General features: G+C 37.5%; 1 protein-coding gene across 1 annotated transcript; it reads right to left on the bottom strand.

Moving 5' to 3' along the window:
- Positions 1-4: 4 nt before the first annotated feature.
- Positions 5-24,228, bottom strand: LOC134756001 (microspherule protein 1). Its single transcript, XM_063692760.1, has 8 exons — positions 24,040-24,228; positions 23,621-23,951; positions 22,917-23,135; positions 22,516-22,672; positions 21,939-22,050; positions 21,109-21,259; positions 923-1,138; positions 5-127 (listed from the first exon to the last, which is right to left on the bottom strand). Exons 1-8 carry the CDS (start codon positions 24,132-24,134, stop codon positions 38-40), a joined length of 1,371 nt encoding a protein of 456 aa, XP_063548830.1. The 5' UTR covers positions 24,135-24,228; the 3' UTR covers positions 5-37.
- Positions 24,229-24,272: the final 44 nt, after the last annotated feature.

Raw genomic sequence — 24,272 nt, 5'->3', positions numbered from 1 at the left:
TGAGTATGTATTAATTAATTCCCTTTATTGAAAACTTTTATACAGGTATATTCACTTTAACGGCTTCTTGGCGAATGGCACTGATGAGGTCTTGGTTAATGAGAAACACGAAGCAGAGGCCCGCAATCTGTGAATACAAATATATGAATGGATAAAATACAAACAAGGCTCTTATACCATTGGACCGCTAGCAAAGGGAAAAAAATACTTTTACGTTTTAACTTATTAACAAAAACGTAAAGATGATGGATATATTTTGTAATCTGATACCGTCGAATGGGTTGTGGCAAAACTGAACTTGCTGGTATTGGTGAACGCAACAGATCTTCAACAACGTCAGAAGTCTGTCCCATTATCACCATCGAAGACGCTTATAAAAACCCGTGGACCGAGGACGATCGTTACAATTAAACTTTATTTACTTCGTTTTTCCTCAATCATCCGCCATTGCTATCAAAAACGAATGAATAGATATGGAAGCATGCCTGTAGTATGTCTCTGGCGACAGCATTAGAAACAACATACCAATTTAATTTTGATGAAACAGTGTTTGCTAATAACATATTAATCTCGCACAGCGTCTACTCTATCATTTATTTTAACAAGTATCTAAGATTTACATACAATTGATTGCCATTTTTTAACTGTAATTTATTATAGGTACTGAACGGCTTTCCGAACGTCGTCAGAAGCGGTTAACCATTTTTAATTTAGGAAGATAAGCATCAAACGAATGGAATATAATGATGATTGTTTTTAAAACAAGTCATATAGCAAACTTTAGCTGCAATTTAGAAATTTTGTTCCAAGCATAACTATTATATTAGGTACATACCTACATTGACAGCCCAGCGTTAACGAGAAACAAACGATAGTGCTAACTTGACAAATTCGATATTTATTTAACTAAGTGTATTCTCACCTCAATAACACTGTTATGATTGAGTTTCACTTTATTCCCCTGAAGAACGGGCCGACCATCGACGAAGATCGGCCGCTTGCCCTCCGAGGACATGAAGAAGTCACCCGTGTTCCTCAAACGGATGGTGGCCTGCTTGCGAGACACTTTGGCGGCGGGGCCTTCCAGCGTCAGGTCCACGTCGATCGTGTGGTCGCGGGTGCTCCGCCCCACTGCAATCTGCCGACCAAAACACTTATCAATAGGTACACACTAAAAAATAAAATAACTTTATCAAAATAACTGGTTATTCATAACTTATTCTAGTTATATTTCATTCGTTTAGGAGTTATGATGCCACGATACACATCTGCTATTATTATCGCTTTGCGTCAAAGTTCCGATGACCCAGAACAGTTAACAAAATTATTAAACAAGTCCCTAGATCCTTTAAAGTTGCTGCGTTGTTCGACGTGCTCGATATTGAACTAATTAATGCCAGTGTAGGCACAGCTGTTAATTGATACGCTTAATTAAACCACCTAGTTGGATAACGCAGGCGATAGCAACCTTGCATGGTTAAGTATGCAACACACAAGGTCGGAGAGAGAATCTTTTTTACGCTGACAACAGAAACAATATACCTACATATATTTGGAAGTCATCATCATGACCTGCAGAGTACGTGCTGTATCAACACAGCTAAAATATAATATAAAACGAAAACGTGCTCAGATACTTAACTTAAAGTATTAGAAAGACGACAAACGCACGACTAAACAAAATAATAAAAAATAAGCCTGTGCGCATAAAATTGATATTCGTGTTAAACGTAACTACGTCGCAATTAAAACTGCTGAAATGGGAAATTATATTGTTATCCACTTAAATACGATTAGATACGATTTCAATTTGTACCTATTATGTGCAGTGAGTACCCACGTACCTACTTAATTTATAAATAGTGGTTTAGACTGCAAGTACCCTCGCAAATATGTATAACGAAACGATATAGTTCCTACCGTCAGCGCAATAGAAAAGTTCCTAACTGTCGGGCAACCCGTGTTATTCAGGTAACTTCTAAAAACTAATGTGTAAAGTTATAAGACCGCATTTTTTTAACAAGGCTAACATAACAGAGGTTAACGAAACCCAAGTTTGTCGTTACTTATAACAAAAACTAGAAAAGGCAATAAGGAGGATTGAGGATATATTGTGTAATAATGTCACTTCACATTTTTCCGGAAAAACTAGGAGTATATGGAGTAATGCGTAAATATGAATAAAAAATAAATGGGTACCTTACAAAAACATAATCATAACTGTGATGCCACAACTGTCAACCAATATCAACGACAGAAATTAAACACAATATTTATTTTTTTCCAACCGTATTGTAAAATATCTCGTTATTGTAATAACTATTGTAACAAGCAAGATAGTGTTGTTGACATGACAATTCCTCGATAACGCTATCAGTGCTGCTATTCCTGCTTGCTGAGCGAATTGCCTCAGACCAACATGTAAAAAGAGACCTCTAAATTTATAACAGCTAAGCGTAATCAGAGGTCAAACTTACTATTAATTCGTTTGAAGCACGTGGTTGGTGAGCAACGGAAGTAGCCTCGTTGTGTGTGTGGAGAGCTCTACCACCAGTACCCAGTACCCTTTGCACAGCGTTACCTAGCTATTCGCCATAGTTCTTACTGTATCTAAACAAGCTACTGTTTGCACACAATTTTAACATTCGAGGCCGTGAGTTTACACGATGCATCGGAAGGATTTAATGTTTAGAATTGTTTCACCGATGCAAGTAGGTAGGTTGGTAGCTACCTAATATAAGCAGTGGTAAATATGTAATTATTGTTGTCCGGTAGGTATTCGTTGTAATACACTAATTTAACGCACATATTTTGCAATATATGCATCGTAAAAATAGACGCGCAAGTGATTTACATTTTTATGTATTAAGTGGCAGCGAATAATTAGTAAATAGCAGAAGGCTAAGGCTACATACATGTCAATTTATTATTTGTAGTTCCCGATATTTCTGCACTATTGCAAATCCAATCGTCACAGAATAAGTAATAGCACTACCGTACAGAAATAGTAGATTGTTAACCAAGGGATGAAAGGTACTCATTTCTGCCGAGGTATTTTGGCGCACGAACGCAGTGACAGCGCCAATAGTCCGAGGCTGTAATGATGCCTTTCACCCGAGTTAAACACTCTACTTTTCATTTCAAATACGAGGAAAGTAAAATGCATGTTGTTTTTTAAAACATGACTAAGTATAAATTTTTATAGTATTTCTTAAGGGTACTTTCAGTTAACAATTTAGGCAAAAGTATCGTTATTTATGGAATGGAGAGTCAAATGTCACAATGGAACACAACACCATAACAACAAATCCATCAAATGGTATAACAAATCCATTTAAACTCAAATTTCAATTGTTTATCGTAAAAAAATCGTACTTCGAACGTAAAATGCTCTAGTGCAGACACGTATCATTTTCTGCACACCTTTTAAACCAACAATGACCCTCTTTCAGAGCATGAGAAATGAAAAGAAAGTTCCAACAAAACCGAAGTTTGACAGCGATTCAGGGACGAATCATGCCGTCCCTTTCTTATGTATGGTACTATCCCTTTCGGCTATTTAGGATTGTCAAAATTCATGTCATTATCTTATCTGTGGTCGTACACGCAAAGGGACGTCAAGTTGTGCCAATCCTAATAATTGCTCGGAGCAATGCTGAGCCGAACGGAGCCGAGAATGCCCAAAAGGATCAGTTTCACCCCCCTTTCATCGTCACGGAGTTGACGGAGTACCTAACCGAGTCCCGACTTGGTAGGCTGAGTGCGAGTAAGTTTTGTAGAGTAATTCTCCGATTACATAGGCGGTATGTTAAAAATAATCGGTAAGTACGTTTGAAATTATATAAATACCTAATAATAAGAAATTGAACGCATCGCATATATATATACCTACCCCTTTTATCGTACCACAGACAATATAACTCCGTAAAGCATACATTGTATCTATTTATACCACAAGAAAACGGCTCTTATCAACAATTTATCGAGTTAATTAAACATTTAGTTATCATTACCAGTGTAAGGTATTACGTAAGGGTCTGAGGAAGCGGGAGGGTCTGCACTGCGCCCGGGCACCCGGTGTGGGTGCAAGTGGGGATTAATTCGGTTCTTCGGACCTCGTGCGCGAACTCTACCAAAGTAATTACTTGCGTGCACAAATGTACAAACTCAAACATATCTAGCCCTGGCATCACGTGGCACACGATTTGTTTTATTGCGATACTTCAGTGAGTAATAATTACGTTTACTGTCTAAAACACATTTTTTTGTAATATCACTAGTTGTTTATTTTTGTCACTAACTCGACGAACGAAACGTACCAACCGATCAATATGTTTAATAAGTCAATTATTTTGATGAACCATTACATATATAAATATAATAATATTGTTGAACACTTGAATAGGTAGGAAACGTAAAAATATTTACGCAATTTGACTAGCTCAAAAATCAAAATTACCTACTTGTAAGTACACAAAGTAATGTAACTGCAAACTACAATGTTAGTTGAGGCACAAAAATGGTTTTCAGATTATTGATTTCTTTTGTTCTAAAATAATATAAATCCAACCTTGCAACACTTTACTTAAATCAAGTATTTTTACTCTTAAATGGTTACAGATCAGATTAGGTTAGGCCGCGTTGAGGACAATGTCGGCAAATATATTTTTTTGTAGTTATTATGCCTTTTAACCTGAACAAGAAATGGATTCATTAAAAACGTTATTATCAAATTACGTTATATCAAAATAACCTGATAATATTTCACATCTGCTCTATCCTGACACATATAGGCATTGAGAATTTAATCACAAATTGCGTAAGATACATTACGGATTGTCACAAACATCGACAACGCATATCTACTAAAAATTACCGTAGAGCTCCACGTTGTTATGGAAATGACAAAAGTATATAAGGCGGGTTGAAGAAACTTCAGAAATTTCCTGTGTTTGGAGATAACGGTGGCATCAATTATCATACGGGTGAAAATTCTAAGAATTTGAGTACTGTCAATATGGTGCGCTACAGTTAGCTGCCAGTCGTCAGGCATTCACATTGGCAAAGCACAGCACATTGGGATTGGACACAACTCACAAGTTAGAGCTAAGAAGAAACCAAATAATAATTAACAAACCATTTTCGAAAACCAACTAGTAAGGCCCCCTCTAAGTTCACGATTAAAATCCGCAAACAATATACAAAATAAGAAAAACAAAAGAAATAAAAAATTCAATATAAATTAAAAATACTTTCTGTAAATATGTATTGCTGTTTTTGCCGATTCATTGAAAATAGGAAACATTTCAGGTAACAACAACTTTTTCCCAAAAATCTGTTTTTATCTAACGGTACTGCCCTACAATATTAACAAAAAAAATTTGCTTTACCTTGTACTTACAACGTGGCAATGCCCCCATTGCCACGTTGTATCTTTAGGTATTTTTTTATATTAAAGGTTTTTAACCTTACTGGCAATGTGCCCCGTCCTCTGTAATTGTTATCTGGTTCTTCTGGCAGTGCAGTTCCAATGATATCAGTCTTGTAGGTACATGTTCTGCTTGCATATTTTATTATATATGAAAATTATACTTAAACTGCTCATAAAGATAAGATAAGCAAAGTTTGCTCTGCCTTTGAATACCCATAGGTTATGCAGCTTTAATCAGCGATCACAGTATTTAACATCGAGCTTCGTGCTTCAGTATGAGTTTAGCTACCGAAAACCCACATCCCAACAAAAACATAAATGTGAAATGAGAGCCAAGTTCAATATTAAGAATATGTGTCGTTGACTCGCCGAGAAAAGAATTGAGATCTATATGGATCAAGTTCTGTGCTGTGTAGAAAATCCTGAAATTATAAAGGATTTGACTTGGCTAGTTTTTTTTTTTGAACCAACAAACGAAATTTTAGAAAAGTAACAATACTTTATAATTTCAGGATTTTGTACACAGCACAGAACTTGGCACCCATATAGATCTCAATTTTTTTGTCGGCGAGTCAACAAACGACACATATTCTTAATATTAAACTTTGCTCAAATTTATGTTTTTGTTGGGATATCATTACTTTTATTACAGATAATCTTTCAATTAAAATAATTATTATAAAATAATTAAAATCTAGACCCAATTATGTACCTAGTCGGCTCATAAGTTCTGTCACTGGCCTTTAAAATTTAAATTTGGAACTCCTAAAACAAAAACCGTTCTGCATTTGAATTTCGAATCTTTATTAAATATTTGAGTAGTATAATTTTGCAATTTTCTGTTTTCTTCAACATGGAGTGGACGCTTAAAGATAGCCGTACCGCAATAATTGCACTATATCGTTGTGGTCACTCGCCGACTAAAATTTTTAAGCTACTTGAAAATTTAAAATTCTCTCTAAGATTTGTGTATCGTACCATAGAAAGATACAGTGAGGTCTGTAGTTTAAATGACAAGAAAAGAAGCGGTCGTCCGCGTACAGCTAGGACTCCAGCGGTTGTACAAGCAATTAGGGCACGCATTGCCAGAAATCCCGCTAGGAAACAAAAAGTTATGGCCCTCCAGATGGGTTTAAGCAAAAACACGGTGAAAAGAGTGCTTAATCAAGACCTGAGACTTCGTGCTTATAAACGAAAAACTGGCCATCTTCTCAATGGTCGGCTTAAAGCTTTAAGGCTTAAAAGATCTTCGTCTGCGTGGACTTACTAACAGCAGCTAAAGTAAATATAGCGCCAGGATAAAGTCTCATGGCAATTATTTAATTTGAGCATATGCACAAAAATTACCAGGCAATTAATTAGTAATCTAATTTCACCTCGCTTTTCACCCTCTTAAGGAATGATTTTCGGGATAAAAACTATCCTATGTACTTCTCCGGGATTCAGTTTATCCCTATGCCAAATTTCAACTAAATCGGTTCAGCGGTTTAACCGTGAAGAGGTAACACACAGACAGACAGCCTTTCGCATTTATAATATAGCTTTTGCCCGCGACTTCGTCTGCGTGGAATCAGTAACAGCAGCTAGAGTAAGTTTAGCGCCTGGAGAAAGTGTAATAGCAATAATTCAATTTAGGCCTAAGCTTTAATTGCTTGACATCAATTATCAGGCAACTCATTAACCTTTCGTATGCGCATGTCAAAAAATTGCCATATAAATAGCAATCGTGACAACTTCATGTTTAAGTTGAATATATATGGAGCAGATCTGCTACTAAGCATACGAAAGGTTAAATCTCTCAATTTCACCCCCCTTTTCACTCTCTTTAGGGATGATTTCCGACATAAAAACTATCCTTTGTAGTCCCTCTCCTGTAGTCTGTATCCCGGGAGTAGGTTAAATAGGTTTCAAGTTGTGAAGGGGTCAATCAAAAGTAGCTCGAAATGGTTCGTGTTAATTAAATTACACACAGTTGCTGCGTCTCCAGTTCCTTTTTAGGGTTCCGTACCCAAACAGGACCCTATTACTAAGACTCCGCTGTCCGTCTGTCTGTCACCAGGCTGTATCTCATGAACCGTGATAAGCAGACTAGCAGCTATATAGACAGTTGAAATTTTCAAAGATGATGTATTTCTGTTGCCGCTATAACATCATCAAATAGTAAAAAGTACGGAACCCTCGGTGGGCGAGTCCGACTTGCACTTGTCCGGTTGTTCTTTGAACTTGGAGTTATAAAGGGCGCCGCTATTTGATTTTTATCAGAGGTTTTTTAAATAATAAACCGACCTTAATTCTAGTAAAGTAGTTTGGTACACTTTAATTTATCTAAACGTAAATACCACGTTAGATAAATTGTATTGTTGTTAACAATACTTATAGTTGTTTTATCAACAATAAAGACTTATTTGTTTTGCGTCTGGTTAAATAACGTTTAAATCTATCCTGAAGGATAAATGATAATAGTTATTTTCAGGCTCTGACTAACACTTATTTCCCTATTTATCGTAATAATATACATAAAGCTTGTTTCCTCAAAGTTCGTGGTTCCTGGATTTAATATATTTTATTAAACATCATGTTGTTCTGTTCTGTTTGTTGTTGTTTTTGGACAACCGTGAGTGGTACGAGTGGTAGGATTAGTCGGTGTGTACGCTAATAGTTACGTAGCTATACTTTTAAGTTGTACTGGATTATGTGTATGTTTTGTTACATAGACAGTCCAGTAGTACAGATTATTTGCTTTATTCTTAGGAGATGCTTTGTGTATTATCCCGTAGTTCTATTATTTGTAAGCCTGTTCTCACAACGGTTCCAATTATTTGTGTGGGCTTAAGGGTCCCCGGCAAGCTCGGTTCTCCATACAAACGTAGTTACGCTCTCTTTTAAAACGAGTTTGCTTTGAAACTTTGTACTTACAATAGGATAAGGTATATCTATGTCTGTATTTTTTTTTTTTTATTATGGTATCTGAAGCTACGACATAGCTTCAGATACCATAGTTAAAAATACAGCGAATTTAAGTTTTTCATACAAAACTCGTTTTTGCTCTATTTCGTTTGTTTTATAAACTGGAGCTACATAAACTAATTACAGACCTAGATATACCTTATGTCATTGTATGTGCAAAGTTTCATTACAATCCAACACGTAGTTTTAAAATAAGAACGAAACTCCGTTTGTATGGGAAGGTGAAATTCGGCCAAGCTTGCTCGGGACTCTTAAGCCCCTTTTACACGGCGCGAGAAATTGCATACCAAATACCAAAATGTAACGAAAATCGCACGCAAATTCTTGATCCGTCTAAATGGGACTTTACAAACACGAAAAATTGCTATAACAGAGTCAGGTTGCATTATTCGGAACATTAAATTGTGATTTAATATTCCAGATACTAAAACGATAGTTCGTATAGCCGATCTATAGGTACTCTACTACCCAATCCAACTGTCATTTTAATACAAACCGGTCAAATTGGTAGTAGTAGATTGGTCATTTTATTAGGTATAGGCCACTATAAAACCTTGCCGCTTTAACTACCAGATACATGACATTACATCACTCAATAAGCTCAATGTTCCATAGTGGCCTAGGAATCAAATTGATGGTTGACGTACCTACATAAATCGGATATAAAATCGGGGCCTTTTTTTCTTGTTTTCACGGTCATTTTACAATATTATAACAACAATAATGTGACGTGGTCGAGTTCAATAAATTCAGATCTAATTACGGCCCAAATCAACTCGGCCATTGTTACAGTCGCTAACGACGCGTGCAAACATTGGATATTATAATGATATTAGTTTATGTTTCGAGCAAACAGCAGGTCTGATGCGTTTGGCGATTATAAAAATGTAAATAAATTAAAAACGGCCGGGTGTTCACTTTCAGGTTGTAGGTATAGGTTTGATTGAAAGTTAGGCGAGGGGGTGTCACAGTATTTTGTGATTTTTGGAGCAATCATTTCCAATATTAATATTCACGATACTCAGTAAGTAAATAAGAAAACTTTAAATTGTAGATTGTTAACCAAGGGATGAAATGGTGCCTTTCATCCGAGTTAAACACTACTTTTCATTTCGAATACGAGGAAAGTAAAATACATGTGCATAGGGTACTTACTTTCAATTTACAATTTAGGAAAAAATATCGTTATAAGTACAGTGCTCTAGAGCAGAGGGCCTACCGCGTGCCACGTTCGACGTGTTGCCTCTCTGTCGCATTTGTAAATTCGTACGTAAGTGTGACAGGGAGGCAACACGTCGGACGTGGTTCGAGGGAGGCCCTCAGAAACGTATAATTTTCTGCAGACTTTTTATAACAACAACGACCCACTTTCAGAGAATGAGAAATGAAAAGCTGATCTAATTAATTAATTAAAATAATAATTATTCATAAATTGACAAATCGATTCAACTAACCATTTCGCAATAATTAGTGTCCTAATTTAACTAATAAGACTTGCTAACAGTTTAAATGTAATTTTAATTTAATTTAATTACTAACAAGTAAAATGATTAGTATGTTACTGTATAGATTAGGTAAATAGAATAGAATACTATTGTGTGCCCTTACAGGGTGTCATGAACTTATCTTATCTAATGTAACACCTATTATGTAAGTACATGTCGAAACAATATTGAATAAATGATAAAAAAAGTATTTTTAAACCTTCAAATTAGTTTGTTCTACACTAAACTAATGATGTGCCGCGTAAGCTAAAAGCTGTTAAAGGTTATATTTTGATATTTAATTGCCTTTTCAGTTTCCACAATCGACCTTCAGCCAAAGCTGATCTAAACAGGCGTATAATGCAAGGTTCTCTTATCTGGATAATAAAAACCGCATGTGCAGAATTCGAAAATTTCGAAATGGCAAATTGATTGAAGTTGAGTAACCTTCGGCAGTAAAGTTGGTAGGTATACGTATAAAACAAGCAGGTAAATTATGTCTATGTACATTTCAGTCACCATTATGCTTCCTTGTTTATATTGAAATGGTTCAGCTATCACCATCAGGTTGATAAATAGAAAGTAGTTAGATACCAACATCTGGAAGCGGAATATGATATCCGTGGTGTTAGAAGAAACTTCAAGCCTGATACTGATACATATAGGAATCCGAAACTTCTACAAAACAAATATTTACACATTTTAAAAGTTTACAGACTTGCAAGGGTCTAGAAGCTACTAGATAGTATTTATAAAATAAAAATCGGCCAAGAGCATGTCGGGCGATGCTCAGTTTCTCAGTCAGTTAGGGGTTCGTAGTTACCATTCTGTCAGAACAGGCCAGACAGCCCCTGTCGTAACGACATTTCAACCGTACAATTTGTAATACCTAAATTACGTAAGGGACTTGCGCATGCATAATTGCATAAATATGAGAACCTAGGCTCCCGAAGGCTCTAGGCGCTACACCTTTGGCCTATTCTCGGCTAGATGGCGTTGACGGTTTGGATTGTTAATTTTAACACATACCAGTGAAATAACATGGGTCAAAATCAAATAAAAATAATAAATGCAAATAAAAAAATCCATACAAATTCATAGTTTTTTTGGTATTTTTATACATTTTCATTTTTAGTTTCATTCGTGTGTCGATAGATGGCAGTAAATTTACTGTGGCTACAAAATTTACTATGACAGTAACCCTCTATCCTATATACTATCTTTGAAATTACCTAATTATTGCACCCATCATATTTTCCGACTAAGATACACATTACACATGCAAGAGAATGGTTTATGTTCGACCAGCAACTTCACTCAAACTGACACCGACTGGTTCCTCGAATCTGACCTGACATATTCTCCGAACAGTAATGAAAGATTCCTTATCGGTACATTAATTAGCAAACTACATTTACCTCACTTAAGCACTAAGTAATCAACGAAGAAATTACAGCATCACTGAAACTTGGCACGGCAGATCCACCGGACATGAACCAATTTCCTCCAGTATTCCTTTAAGGCTACTCGAAATGTTTTGAATCAATGCGCGGGCTATAGCAAAACAATGGTCGCGTTTTAAGTGGTATTGTGTAAACATGCTGCGTTTAGCACTCCGGCTCGCAAAACATTGACACAATGGAATTACCTGTCGTCAATAACCACTGCATACTGTGCTCAGTCATTTTTGTCGCAAGCGGTTTGAATCTTACAAGACTTTGCGGTATGAAAAATAGGTGCAGATTGTTAATTTGATATCATATATTACAGTGATAATAGCTGATAATAAAAACCCAAGCTAGGGTATTACGAAGTCTTAGATAAAGGCGCGGTGTCACAATATGTATTTAAGCAACTGGTTTTAGAATAGATGAATGGGAACGAGGGCAATCAATACGTTTATTGTATCGATGCGACTGATAGTGAGCGACAAATCATACGGCAGAGCCATTAGGGCTGCGGCCTTGAGCCGGGTGTCAGGGGTAGCACGAACCTACATTAAAAAGCTGAACCACTTTTTCATTATTGTCCACGCGAAGCATTGATCGTGGGGTTTTAACGGCATAGTATGGAGCGAAATTGTTTTCATGAAATGCATAACACGGCAAAACCTAGCTAACACGAAACTTGAGAGATACGGACAATAATGATAAAACTAGCACATGGGTTATTACATGTCAAACATAATAGTTTCAATTTAATGAAGGAAAAACTATATTAAAATACTAGATTCGACACATAGAATATTTAGTTTGTTTTAGTTTTGTTTTGAGTCTTGTAAGGCTCAAATTGACGTTATTTCATTATTTTACATTATTATTCTCTTAACCCGGGTTAACTTAAAAAAGTTCCGCTGCTACTGCAATAAATATTATACAAGTGAGCAGATTGTGCCGTATTTCGTATTTTGGCAAACAAAGATTTTACATATGGTTCGGGGACAGCATTATGCTTTCGTCGTGGAATGAAAGTTGTGGTTTGTATGTAAGTGATTTATGTAGTTTAAAAATAGAATTTAGGAAGTATTGTTTTCTTACAGTGAGTTTTTTCGAGATTTTATACAGCTCAAATGTTGGGAATGTTGGGAATTGTCTAGGTAGATATCATAATGTTAAGATACGATAAGAAACAAAGGTATCTACAACTAAGCTTTAAATTATCAAATTATGCATGAGTTTATCAAAATGGAGTATATAGGTATTACTTAACAAGAAATTGTATCTGGGTAGCGGTTTAAGTAAAATTCTGTACATGAATTACGTTCATGTTAATTAAGAAGTTGTTAATTAAGGTTTAGCAGATAAACAGTTACTTACTTAACTACTATCGGATATGATACTGACTGATTATCAACAAGATAAGACACTTGTTTTGTTGGTTTTCTATATCATTAGTATGTTTTTATTAGGGTAATAGAGTAATAGGTCCCTAATAAAAAAATAAAAATCATTTATTGCAGACTAAAAGGTCCATACATGGTTAGCAAACATTACAATCTTATTACTATAGTGTTAGTAGCGCATTAAAACTAAAACTAAAAACTAGACGGCGAGTGCATGCAGCCCCTGCCAACGGTTGAGCATGGGGCCATTTTCGCGCTCCATGAACACGCCCAGAATGCTGTTGGGGCTACCGCGCAGGCGACGCATCAGTGAAGCGCACCTCTTGCGCATTATCGCCGCAAAGCTGTCAACTTGTGCCTCCGCAAACATACCAGAGGCACTACAAAATCGCGGCAACCCCATCAACACCCGGAACGCGTTATTATATTGGACGCGTAGGCCGTTGTATGCCCTCTGCGTATAGTTGGTCCACAGGCTGCATGTGTAGAATGACTGACAGTACGCTTTGAAAAGTGTAGTCTTTACTTGTACAGTACATTTCGCGAACCTGCGTGCCAACATGTTACATCGGACAGCCAACGACCTACGCTCTCGCTCAATATCCAAGTCGTCACTCAGGTCGTCAGTTACCCAGTGACCCAGGTACTTGAACTTAGTGACAAAGTTTAAAGGGACATCGTAGAGTGTCACTAGCGGTACACTATTACTACTGTCACTATTACTAAGACTTCTTTGTCCGTCCGTTTGTCTGTCTGTCACCAGGCTGTATCTCATGAACCGTGATAGCTAGACAGTTGAAATTTTTACAGATGATGTATTTCTGTTTCCGCTATAACAACAAATACTAAAAAGTACGGAACCCTCAGTCGGCAAGTCCGACTCGCACTTGTCCGGTTTTAGTACTTAATATACCTAAATAGTAAAAGTACATAGTATTACACTCAAAAGTGTTACTAAACGCGCCCGTTGTTAATGTACATTTCAAGGTATTAATTACTACTAACTATAGAAAACATAAATACGAACATAAGTGCCCTATGTATTGTAGGCGAGATCGGGGCTAGAAAAGAAGATCATAAAATAAGTAAGCACCTGATAGGAATCCGGTTTCACAGACATTTGTCGATGTTATTTTTGGATATCGGAATCAATATGTAGAGGACGAAAATAAAACAATCATAACAATCATCGTTTTAATGATAACTCATTTTTTTAGACGATAGTTTTATTACTAGAAAAGTCACTAAGGTCAATGTGGAGAAACACAGATATAACATTTTTGGAAAGAACATCATAGGGCAATAACTCTCGTATTTGAATACGTACGTATACTTCGCTCAGACACAATCAGAAAGAAAGAGCTGCTCCTTCTGTTCTACCGACCTTCTGTGAGTGGAGTACGAGTATGTGTACAGAGTACAAACGCAAGAGTTAGGAGAGACGAAAGAGCTTGTAGACGGTCTTCGCCACATCGACTTCAATTATGTAAATGTATCGCTTTTCCTGCAATACCTAAGTAGGTATGTAAAAGGTTTGTTTTTAGGGTTCCGTACCCAAAGGGTAAAAACGGCACCCTATTACTAAGACTCCGCTGTCCGTCTGTCCGTCCGTCTGTCTGTCTGTCTGTCACCAGGCTGTATTTCATGAACCGTGATAGCTAGACAGTTGAAATTTTCACAGATGATGTATTTCTGTTGCCGCTATAACAACAAATACTAAAAACAGAATAATATAAATATTTAAATGGGGCTCCCTGGCTCCCATACAACAAACGTGATTTTTTTGCTGTTTTTTTCCGTAATGGTACGGAACCCTTCGTGCGCGAGTCCGACTCGCACTTGGCCGGTTTTATTTTTTTACTTTTTGGCCGATTTCTAAGACTAATACTTAGGTAATAAAACTATGAAAACGGATTATATCGCGTATATTGAATTTATAATACATCCCGACATTTCGAACCCTTTACAGCGTTCGTGGTCAACGGGTGACTGAGGAAAAATTACAAAGTGCAAAAATACCCACATACTAAAATAATGAACCATAATAAACTATAAAATTTAAGGCTGGTTGTACATGCAACATCGGTTCATGAGGCTAGTTATACACTACAATTATTTTCAAGTAAAGATATATATATACGCGATAAAAACTACGCCGGCTCCAACCCTACACCACGGACCCGAGAAGATTTAATTCCCTCCTAAATTGTAGGAGGGTATCCCAATATGGGACCGGCAACAAACTCGGCGGGACACATCTTTTCAAAACATCCGAATGTCCAGCATCATCCAACACTAAGGTCTCACAGTCTATGTCTCGCTTGCTCCTTTATCAGATGGACTACAGGATCCCAAGCTGGTGGTAGAGAAAAGCCATCTTCCCTATTAAAGTTTGGATATTTCTTAATCTCAATGGCCTCGCGCAGCATTCTGGGTATGTAACGCTTCTCCTTGGCAAGAACCAGAGGCTTATCAAACTTGATTGAGTGATTGGCTTTATCCATGACATGCTCACAGACTGCAGACCTAGGTCGACGGTGCTTGACATCAGCTATGTGTTCCTTCACCCGAGTGGAAATGCTCCGTTTCGTCTGCCCGACATATGATACGCCACACTCACAGTCCAGCCTGTACACTCCTGCAATCTGTAGAGGGGTATTGCATTTTACAGGCCTCAGGAATTGTGACATCTTCTTCATTGGCTTGAAATATGTTTTTATAGAAGCACGCTTCAAGATGTGGCTGATCCTGTCCGTGACCCCCCTGACAAAAGGCAGAATGGCAGGCCTGCGCTCGACTGTGGGGATCTTAATGTGGGACCTCTGGTTGACCCGCGGTATCCTGAGCTCGTTTGCCTGGAGCGCGCGCTCCATAATCCGCATAATCCGTTTTCATAGTTTTATTTCATGAGTAACTATCGCGGTAACCGAAGACAATACTAATACTTAGGTGTTATCCTGGACGAGAAACTCAACTTTACAGAGCACATACAGAGCACAGCGAATCGTGTCAGGAGTCAGGAAATTTACTTACCTTTAAAAATATTCGAGATGACATGGATAAGCCACTGCTCAAATTGACCTACATTGCTCTAGCTCAATCCGTCATTAAGTATTGCATCTTAGTGTGGAGTAGTGCAGCAAGCACTTATCTAATACTTCTAGAGAGAGCCCAACGATCGTTACTAAAGGTTATTTTTTCAAAACCGAGAAGAGTCGCAACTCAATGCTTGTATACAGAAAGTGAGGTCCTCCTGTGCGCCAATTGTTCATATTGCGTAGTTGTGTCATAGCACACAAACATATACTTAACTAGCGACCCGCCCCGGCTTCGCACGGGTAGTTCAACTAATTTACACAAAACCTTTACAAATTATACATATAAACCTTCCTCTTGAATCACTCTATCTATTAAAAAACCGCATCAAAATCCGTTGCGTAGTTTTAAAGATCTAAGCATACATAGGGACAGATAGACAGACAGCGGAAAGCGACTTTGTTTTATACTATATACCAAATTATGACCAATTACTGAAAAAACGCAACTGACATTCCATTACCTGCACTTAAGTCGCATTTTGCTAAAAAATTTGGTTTATACAAGCATTTAGCAGTATCATAGAGTAACTTATACTAGAGCGGTACTGTCATAGTAAATTTTGTAACCCCAGTAAATTCACTGCCATTTGTCGACACACTTTATAACTAAAATTGAAGATTTGTAAAAATACTATAAAATGTATTTAAATATAGATAAATGATTTTTTTTATTTGCATTAATTATTTTGTTGATTTTGACCCATGTTCTGTCACTGATATGCGATAAAATTGTTAAATAACAAACGAAACCGTAAACGCCATCTATACGACTGTAGGCCAAAACTAGTAGCGCCCTCTGAACGAGAATCAAATTTTCTTGATTTTCGAAGCACGTTTTTTCCTTAGACTGTATCCATCTATTACGGAGTTATATCTATCTTTGGCAGTATGTATACAAGATAGTCAACAAAAATTGCGACATTAAAACCTGTTCGGTTAGAGAGGCTCAATATAAAATCAAAATATGGTTAAGCACTTTAAATTATGGTGAAACAGAAAAAATATTAACATATTTATAGACACACGCACACACACACACACACACTACTCACTCATTATTATTACCTCCACATTCCTTGCCTTAGTTTTTATAGTCGATTAGCTTTAAGTTTTAATTTTATTAAAGTTGGTGTAATATTAGACACAAAAATTTGTAGTATACTTAGTACATGCATTTTAATATTTTAGCTGATAGTAGTGTATTCTTTAGCGCCTATAAGCAATAAAAAACTGGCAAACTACAAAAAGTGCCACCTGCGAGACAGGCATAGCCTAGTGCAGGAGTCACGGGCAATTTCTTTACATATATTTATTTAGGAGCTAAGAGGAAATGTACATATCAAAAATGAAAAATTATAAGAAACAGAAACAGAAATGACCAACAAAAAGAACATTAACATTTCTATCATCATCATGCAACAACGTCTAGCAGTGTTTAACTAGAATAAGTTTATACTTAACCTTGTTTTAATCATAAGATTCACTGTATCAATAAACTATTTTGGTTTTTTTTCTATCCGTAATCCAGATAAAAGCAATTGACATCATTTTTTTGCAAAAAAAATAGAGATTTCTTTTACGTGACTTTCCATTTTAAATATGGTTTTCCATAAGTAAAATATCAAAATTAATCTAAGCCTGTGTTTGAAATATACTCATAATTTTATTAAATACTGATTCAAATGTTTTATTCTTGGAAAAAATGGAATATTTCCTTTAAGCCAAATGAGCTTTCTCAACGTTTTTATGTAATTCGTCAAGGACAAGGGTCCAACAGATATTTCTATCCTGCATTTCGTGCAAGTGCATGCAACATTCATCACGACTGGCAAGGTCGCCATGTGATGTGGGAGATGTGTAAGAGAAACACGAGTTGTTTTCGGTATCGCCGCTTGCGACAAGTAAAAACAGCGATGGATAATAACATTAATAACTCGTCATGTAGTGAATTATAGTTGGTCAAGCAAATGTAGGCGCGAAGGGATATCGTGTCATAGAAAATTTGAATTTCGTGCCTTTCTCTACTGACAAGATTTGCTTGACCAACTATATATGCTGATACAGTGTTGCATCTCAAAACTAGGTACTCGAAAGAACTTTACGCCGCTCGTAACTTTCGTAAGCAAGATTTTTAAATAGTAATAACATCTGTCGGACATCATGGCGTATAGCATCTGAAACGAGTAGCAATAATAATAAAAACCGGCCAAGTGCGAGCCGGACTCGCGCACCAAGGGTTTCGTATCATTACGCAAAAAAACGCCAGAACAACCACGTTTGTTGTATGGGAGCCCCACTTAAATATTTATTTTATTGTTTTTAGTATTTGTTTTTATAGCGGCAACAGAAATACATCATCTGTGAAAATTTCAACTGTCTAACTATCACGGTCCATGAGATACAGCCTGGTGACAGACGGACGGACAGTGGAGTCTTAGTAATAGGGTCCCGTTTTTACCCTTTGGGTACGGAACCCTAAAAAGATTCGCTGGATGTGTTGATAAGTGAATCAGCTGGGGCCCGTTTATCAAAAGCTTATAGCTTGTAATACAAGTGGAAGTCCCTTTCTAACAAAAGCTGTCAAAAAGGGACTTCCACTTGTATTACAAGCTACAAGCTTTTGATAAACGGGCCCCTGGTATCGGACGGCGGCCGCCGCCGCAGCGCTGAACCGGTTCTACGTCGACGCGAACATGACCCCGAACAAGACATTTTATGTCGTCCATATATATTTATTTATTCGTCAAACAAAAATAAACAACTGGTTCCCTGGTTCAGCCTTGTCTGTCCAATTATGTACATTAATCTAATGTTAATATTATAAGCCTAAGCATTAAGCAAACCTGTAAACCTGATATGTAAAATTTTATTTAATCAATAAAGTATTGAAATTGTATGATGTTTATTATTATACTGTCTAATTAAATTGTGTACATGCTTATGCAGGGTAGCTAAAAAATAAGTGCATTTCCGTTGCCAGGGAGGTTTTGGGATTACACTGAGCAACTTTTACTATGGAACCAACCACGAAATCGCAAAAAAAAATGCACTAATTTTTTAGCCACCCTGTTTAGTAACGTAACGAACAGTGAGAGGGGAACATACTCTTCACTAAAGTGATCAAGATCACTAGTTCACAAGTATGGTCACGGTCCCGCCCTAGTGGCATACATGGGCATACTAACACTGTTCATTGAACATATATGACCCTTATGTCTTTACAACAAGGTTTACTATATGTCAGTCAACCAGGTGGAAGTACCGCCATGGCAACTACCCCACAACAGACAGGCGATGTCAGGCCTTGATGTGACGCGTGATTAATAGCTTGAACTATTTTAATTTACATTATCTTTGAAAAATATTGACAATCATCACCTTGATTGGTTCGGGTCCGAGTATGTAAGGGCAATGTGTTTATCTAGAATTTTCTACGGTATGTACCTACTCCGTAGAAGAAGCATGTCAATATAATGAGATTATGGTAACTTTCATAAGCCTTATCTTCAATCATGTATTTATTTAAAATACATTTTTAACATATAATATTCAATTCAATTGCTTTTTTGTCTACCTACAGTTACTTTGTTAAAGTCAATTATCACTACTTATATACTTTAGATTTGATTCGATAACCGTACAATAATAAGATACCAGACCATCGCAGTTTTATCTTTAAATTAACCTACTGTAGGTCTCTTCTTCTTTGTCGTATCCTCATGTCTGAGGGACGTGACGACTATGCACAGTATGGACACTCTTCACCAGTGCTCTCCAAGCCGCTCTATCTTTGGCCGGTGTATAGCTAGTTAGCTAGCCTGTACCCTGTGTGTTTCTTTTTTCGAACTACTGTAAGTACTGTCCTATATAAACGCCGTACTCTTAAGCACGGGCTTCATAATATTCAAAATTATATGTACGTTGGTACACCCATCTCGTCCCGGTCAGTACAGTCGGTTCTGCTAAGTATTTTTAGGATTCTAAATCCGATGGGTAACAACTAGATTCAGTTGCAATTTCTTAAATACATATTTTAGTAATGAGAACATTATTTTGCTTGTTGATATCTATTGTGAGGTAAGTAGGTATCATCTTCTTGATCTTACAACTTGCTATTAGGGCATTTTTGCACTTTGCAATGCCAGTGGAGGTGAGCGACACTGGTGGAGCATGTTTATTTGAGAAGGGTAAAACAAGGTCGCAAACATCTATTTACCGCCATCTAGCATGAAATTGAGACAGTTTTTAACATGCGGCATGCCGTATTCAGATTGACATCTTTTAGATAGATGGCGCTGTAAATTATATTGGAGCAAAGATAGATATAACTCCGTAATAAATGGATACAGTCTAAGAAAAAAACGTGCCTCGAAAATCAAGAAAATTTGATTCTCGATCAGATGTCGCCACTACCTTTGGCCTACTCTCGTATAGAACGCGTTGAAGGTTTCGTTTGTTATTTAACAATTGTAATGCATATCAGTGAAAGAACATGGGTCAACATAATATAAAAATAATTAATGCAAATATTGGAAAAAAAAAAAATATTTATCCATATGTAAATACATTTTATCCCTATCCTGTTATATCCTCTTTGGTGCATTCGCAGGTCGAGGAAATGGGAGGGTGTGCGCCGCGCCCGTACGTACAAAATGACACCACTCTGTCATGACGCCCAACATTCCTAACATTCCTCGGCCGTGCACGGAATTCGCGCGCGGACAGCACGATACGTTGTACACGTACCTGTGATGGTCTGATCAGATGTAAAATTCTAAGATGGCAATTGTGCGATAGGTCATGCTAGGTTTTTTGGGATTTGTGACCTATGTTAGGCACCGGACACGATTTATAATGATAGTGAGAACGCAAGGAGATTCGGTCCAGCAGTTAAACCATGAAAAGGAGCTTTTGAAATCCATACTAATATTATAAATGCGAAAGTGCGTCTGTCTGTCTGTCTTTCTGTCTGTGCCTGTTCACGCTTAAACCGCTGAACGGATTTAGTTTAAATTTGGCATAGAGATAGTTTAAGTCCCAGGGAAGGGCATAGGATAGTTTTTATGTCGGAAGTCATCCCTAAAGAGAGTGAAAAGGGGGGCCGAAATTAGAAATTTAATAAATTGCCTGTTAATTGGTGTTAGCAATTAAGCATATTAAGCTCAAAATTATTGATATTAGATTTTATCCAGGCGCTATACTTACTCTAACTGTTGGAACTAATTCCACGCAGACGTCAAAGTCGCAGGCAAAAGCTAGTTATAATATAAATAGGAATGGACTAACCTCCCTGGAGCGCATGAGGTAGCGCACGCGGCGGCCGCGCAGCACGGCCAGGGTGTGCTTGTCCAGCTCGCCGCCGCCGGCCACCGACTGCACCAGCACCTGCCAGCGGCTCAGTGATGTTTCTAGTAGGCGGATGTCCTTCTTCTGTATCCTGTATAAGGTATAAGTTATAACAATCATCACGTTACGCTAAAGCGCCTGGCACCTGACACCAATAAAGACCGCGTGATTTACTTACTTTGTAACACCATGTTATATAATTAGGTCGCTCACAAATGTAATGTGGTGTACTAACTTAAATAATTATGGGACTTGAATACAAGACATTTGTCAGTCTCACACCGTTCATATAGATGCAAATGTTGTTTTTTGTAAAAAAAATGCTGTCATGTGTAGGCCTAGGATAACATTTTCTATAGTAAAAAAAAAAACAAAAAAAAACTATTCATACAAGCGGAACTTTGATCCACTACCTTGGCTTCGTGATGTTTAATATTCTTGATCTCGACTCTAAATAAGGCATTAAAAAATTGAATAGCCGGGTCCACACAGAGCGAGCATACGTGCGAGGCAATTTCCTCGCGCATAAAACGGCCGGTGTAGACGTGCCTCGGCCGAGGCGACGCGCTCGAGGCACGTCTATAAATGTCGATACAACACGCGCGCCGTTTGCCGGCCGTTTTGTGCGCGAGGAAATTGCCTCGCGCGTATGCTCGCTCTATGTGGACCCGGGTAATGGCAATGGCGAGCATCCAATATCTTGACGGAGCCAATTTGCTTTGATAAAGTCAAGATAGTCATAAATAAAATTAATAAAACACGTGATTTACCTGTCTGCTAGCTGCATTTCAACATCAATACCATCTTCCTTGTAATCTGGTAATTCTGAGTCATTCATTGTATCTTCTGCGTCCGAAAATGTCAAAATATTCTCATCAGTGCCTGAAAAATTGAAAATTAATAAAGTTTATATAAACAGAATGAGACCAGTTAACCTGCCAGACCGACATCGTCACACAAGTATAGCATGTGTTTTATGTCGTAGTGTGTAATTAATTTTCATAAGATGTCACTTATGTTATGCATCCCATAGAGGTATAAATGTATAAAACAATGTGGGAACATCTGTGTTAGCTTAACTTATAGCGTCGAGACTTCAAGCATAGGCTTCAAGGCTAAAACAAGCATTCAGTAGTAGTACCAAAGCTAATTTCCTTATCTATCAAAACTTGTTATCAAATCGGTGACCTTGAAGTTTTAAATTTAAGTCCAAAGGGTTGTTATGGATACACACTAATCTGGGATTTATAAAACTTATTCCACACAGCAGACCAAAGAGTAAAGTAAGTATAATAGAGCAGACAGTTCGTAAAACATCCACAATTCCACATTAACATCCAAACATACCTTTAGGCAAAGGTGTCACAATTTGATCAGGCAGCAGTTGGTACTGCTTGAGAAGTTGCCAGTGTGCCATCAGTGACTTGGCAGTCCTTGACGGGTAGAACACATGTGGGTTCTGTTCTAGGAGCTCCTGAAATCGCTCCACTGTTGGTTGAGAGCTCTGGAAGAAAGGGATAATGTTCTTATGAGCCAGTGAGAAAATATGGGTAATTATTGCTGAGTGGAACAAAAGAAATAAATTCAATAAAGATAATTTAATATTCAAGTAGGCATATTACAATGCGCTTATGAACGTAAAATAAAGCTGGCTCTAGCCCTACACCTCTGCCTCGAGTAGATTTAAATCCCCCCTTAATTGGAGGAGGGTATCCCAATATGGGACCGGCAACAAACTTAAAACTTACACTATTCAATGTGCCAAGTAGATCTTCCTCAGCCGTAGAATACAAAGCCTGCTGCTGCACAGCAGACACCAGGTCAGGGTGAAGGTTCCTCATAGCTGCTACAGCCACTCGGGAGATCTCGGTGTTGTACAGCAGAGCATACCAGCGGGACTGCAGCTCTCCTAGGGTAAAGCGGCAAGAGAACTTGATGCCTCGGTGGACTATGCGCAGGTCATTGGTCTGCAATAGTGTTTTATTACTTTAAATAAATAAAAAAGCAATTTATTTCCAAATTTACAATTTTTTTACATTACAAGTTTTAGCATATTGGTTAGTAAGTTTCTTATAGTTAGTAGTTAGTGTTAGGTTTTGTATGCTATTTACTATCTATTTATTTAATTTGGTTTTATTACTTTAGCATCCATCAATTATTTGCTTGTCTTGTTGTAGAAGATTTTTGGTGACAAATATAACATTTTTGTAGTAATCTGGCCCTTGCCGGAAATGTTGATTCTTTTTTGTTGAAATGAGTTCTGTTATCCTTCCTATCCTTTGGTAAGGTGCTTAAGTAACAAATGCAATTTTCATTTATTAAATTAAAGATTTAAAATACAATTGCATGGAAGACCTATTAATAGGCTACAGGTTATGATTATAACCAATTCACAAATATGTTTCATTAAAATAAAGCAGATAGATATAACAAGATTGTGTCCAAGTGGTACCTGCTGCACTCCCAATATCAGAGCTAGGTCATCAGTAGGTTTCCATCTACCAAGATCCTTTGTAGACAACTGACTCAGCTGTCCCTTACGCCTAGACTTTTTAGATACGCCTGGGCCTACAGATAGTTTCCCCAAGCCACGACGACGGTCGGGCGGCGTCGGCACCACGGGCGTGGGAGGCGCACTCACTAACGGGAACTCCGGCAAGTGACTGGTGTAGGATTGTGTACGCATTCGCTTCTCACTCTTGCCTATCGAAGCCCCTGGAATGCCGAGACTGTATTCCACTAACTCATCGTCGAAGCGTCGACGCTTTATCGATCGAGATGAACTGAAACAAATAAAACGTAAGTGACTATTGATCTGACACTGATATCAAAGTAAAAACGGAACATTGTGGAATCATAATCGTTACCTACCTTCGTCGCTTAGTATTGTCTTGTGCGTCAAAAGAAGGCGGAATTCCAGGATAGTCATTGCTATCTGAAGGAGACGGTGTTGGTGGGAAATCCATATTAATAAATCAGTGTTTTGAGAAGCTTTTATCAATTTTAATTAGTGCCACACCAATGCTGCGTTACAAAAATAAAAACATGCATTTGACCAGTGTTACCAGCCCGTATCCCCAGTTTCGGACGATGTGTAATCTAAA

This window comes from Cydia strobilella, chromosome 3 (assembly GCF_947568885.1).
Source record: "Cydia strobilella chromosome 3, ilCydStro3.1, whole genome shotgun sequence".
NCBI classification, from domain to species: domain Eukaryota; kingdom Metazoa; phylum Arthropoda; class Insecta; order Lepidoptera; family Tortricidae; genus Cydia; species Cydia strobilella.
The sequence above is the reverse complement of the archived record's forward strand: the minus strand, read 5'-3'. Positions and strand labels throughout refer to the sequence as shown.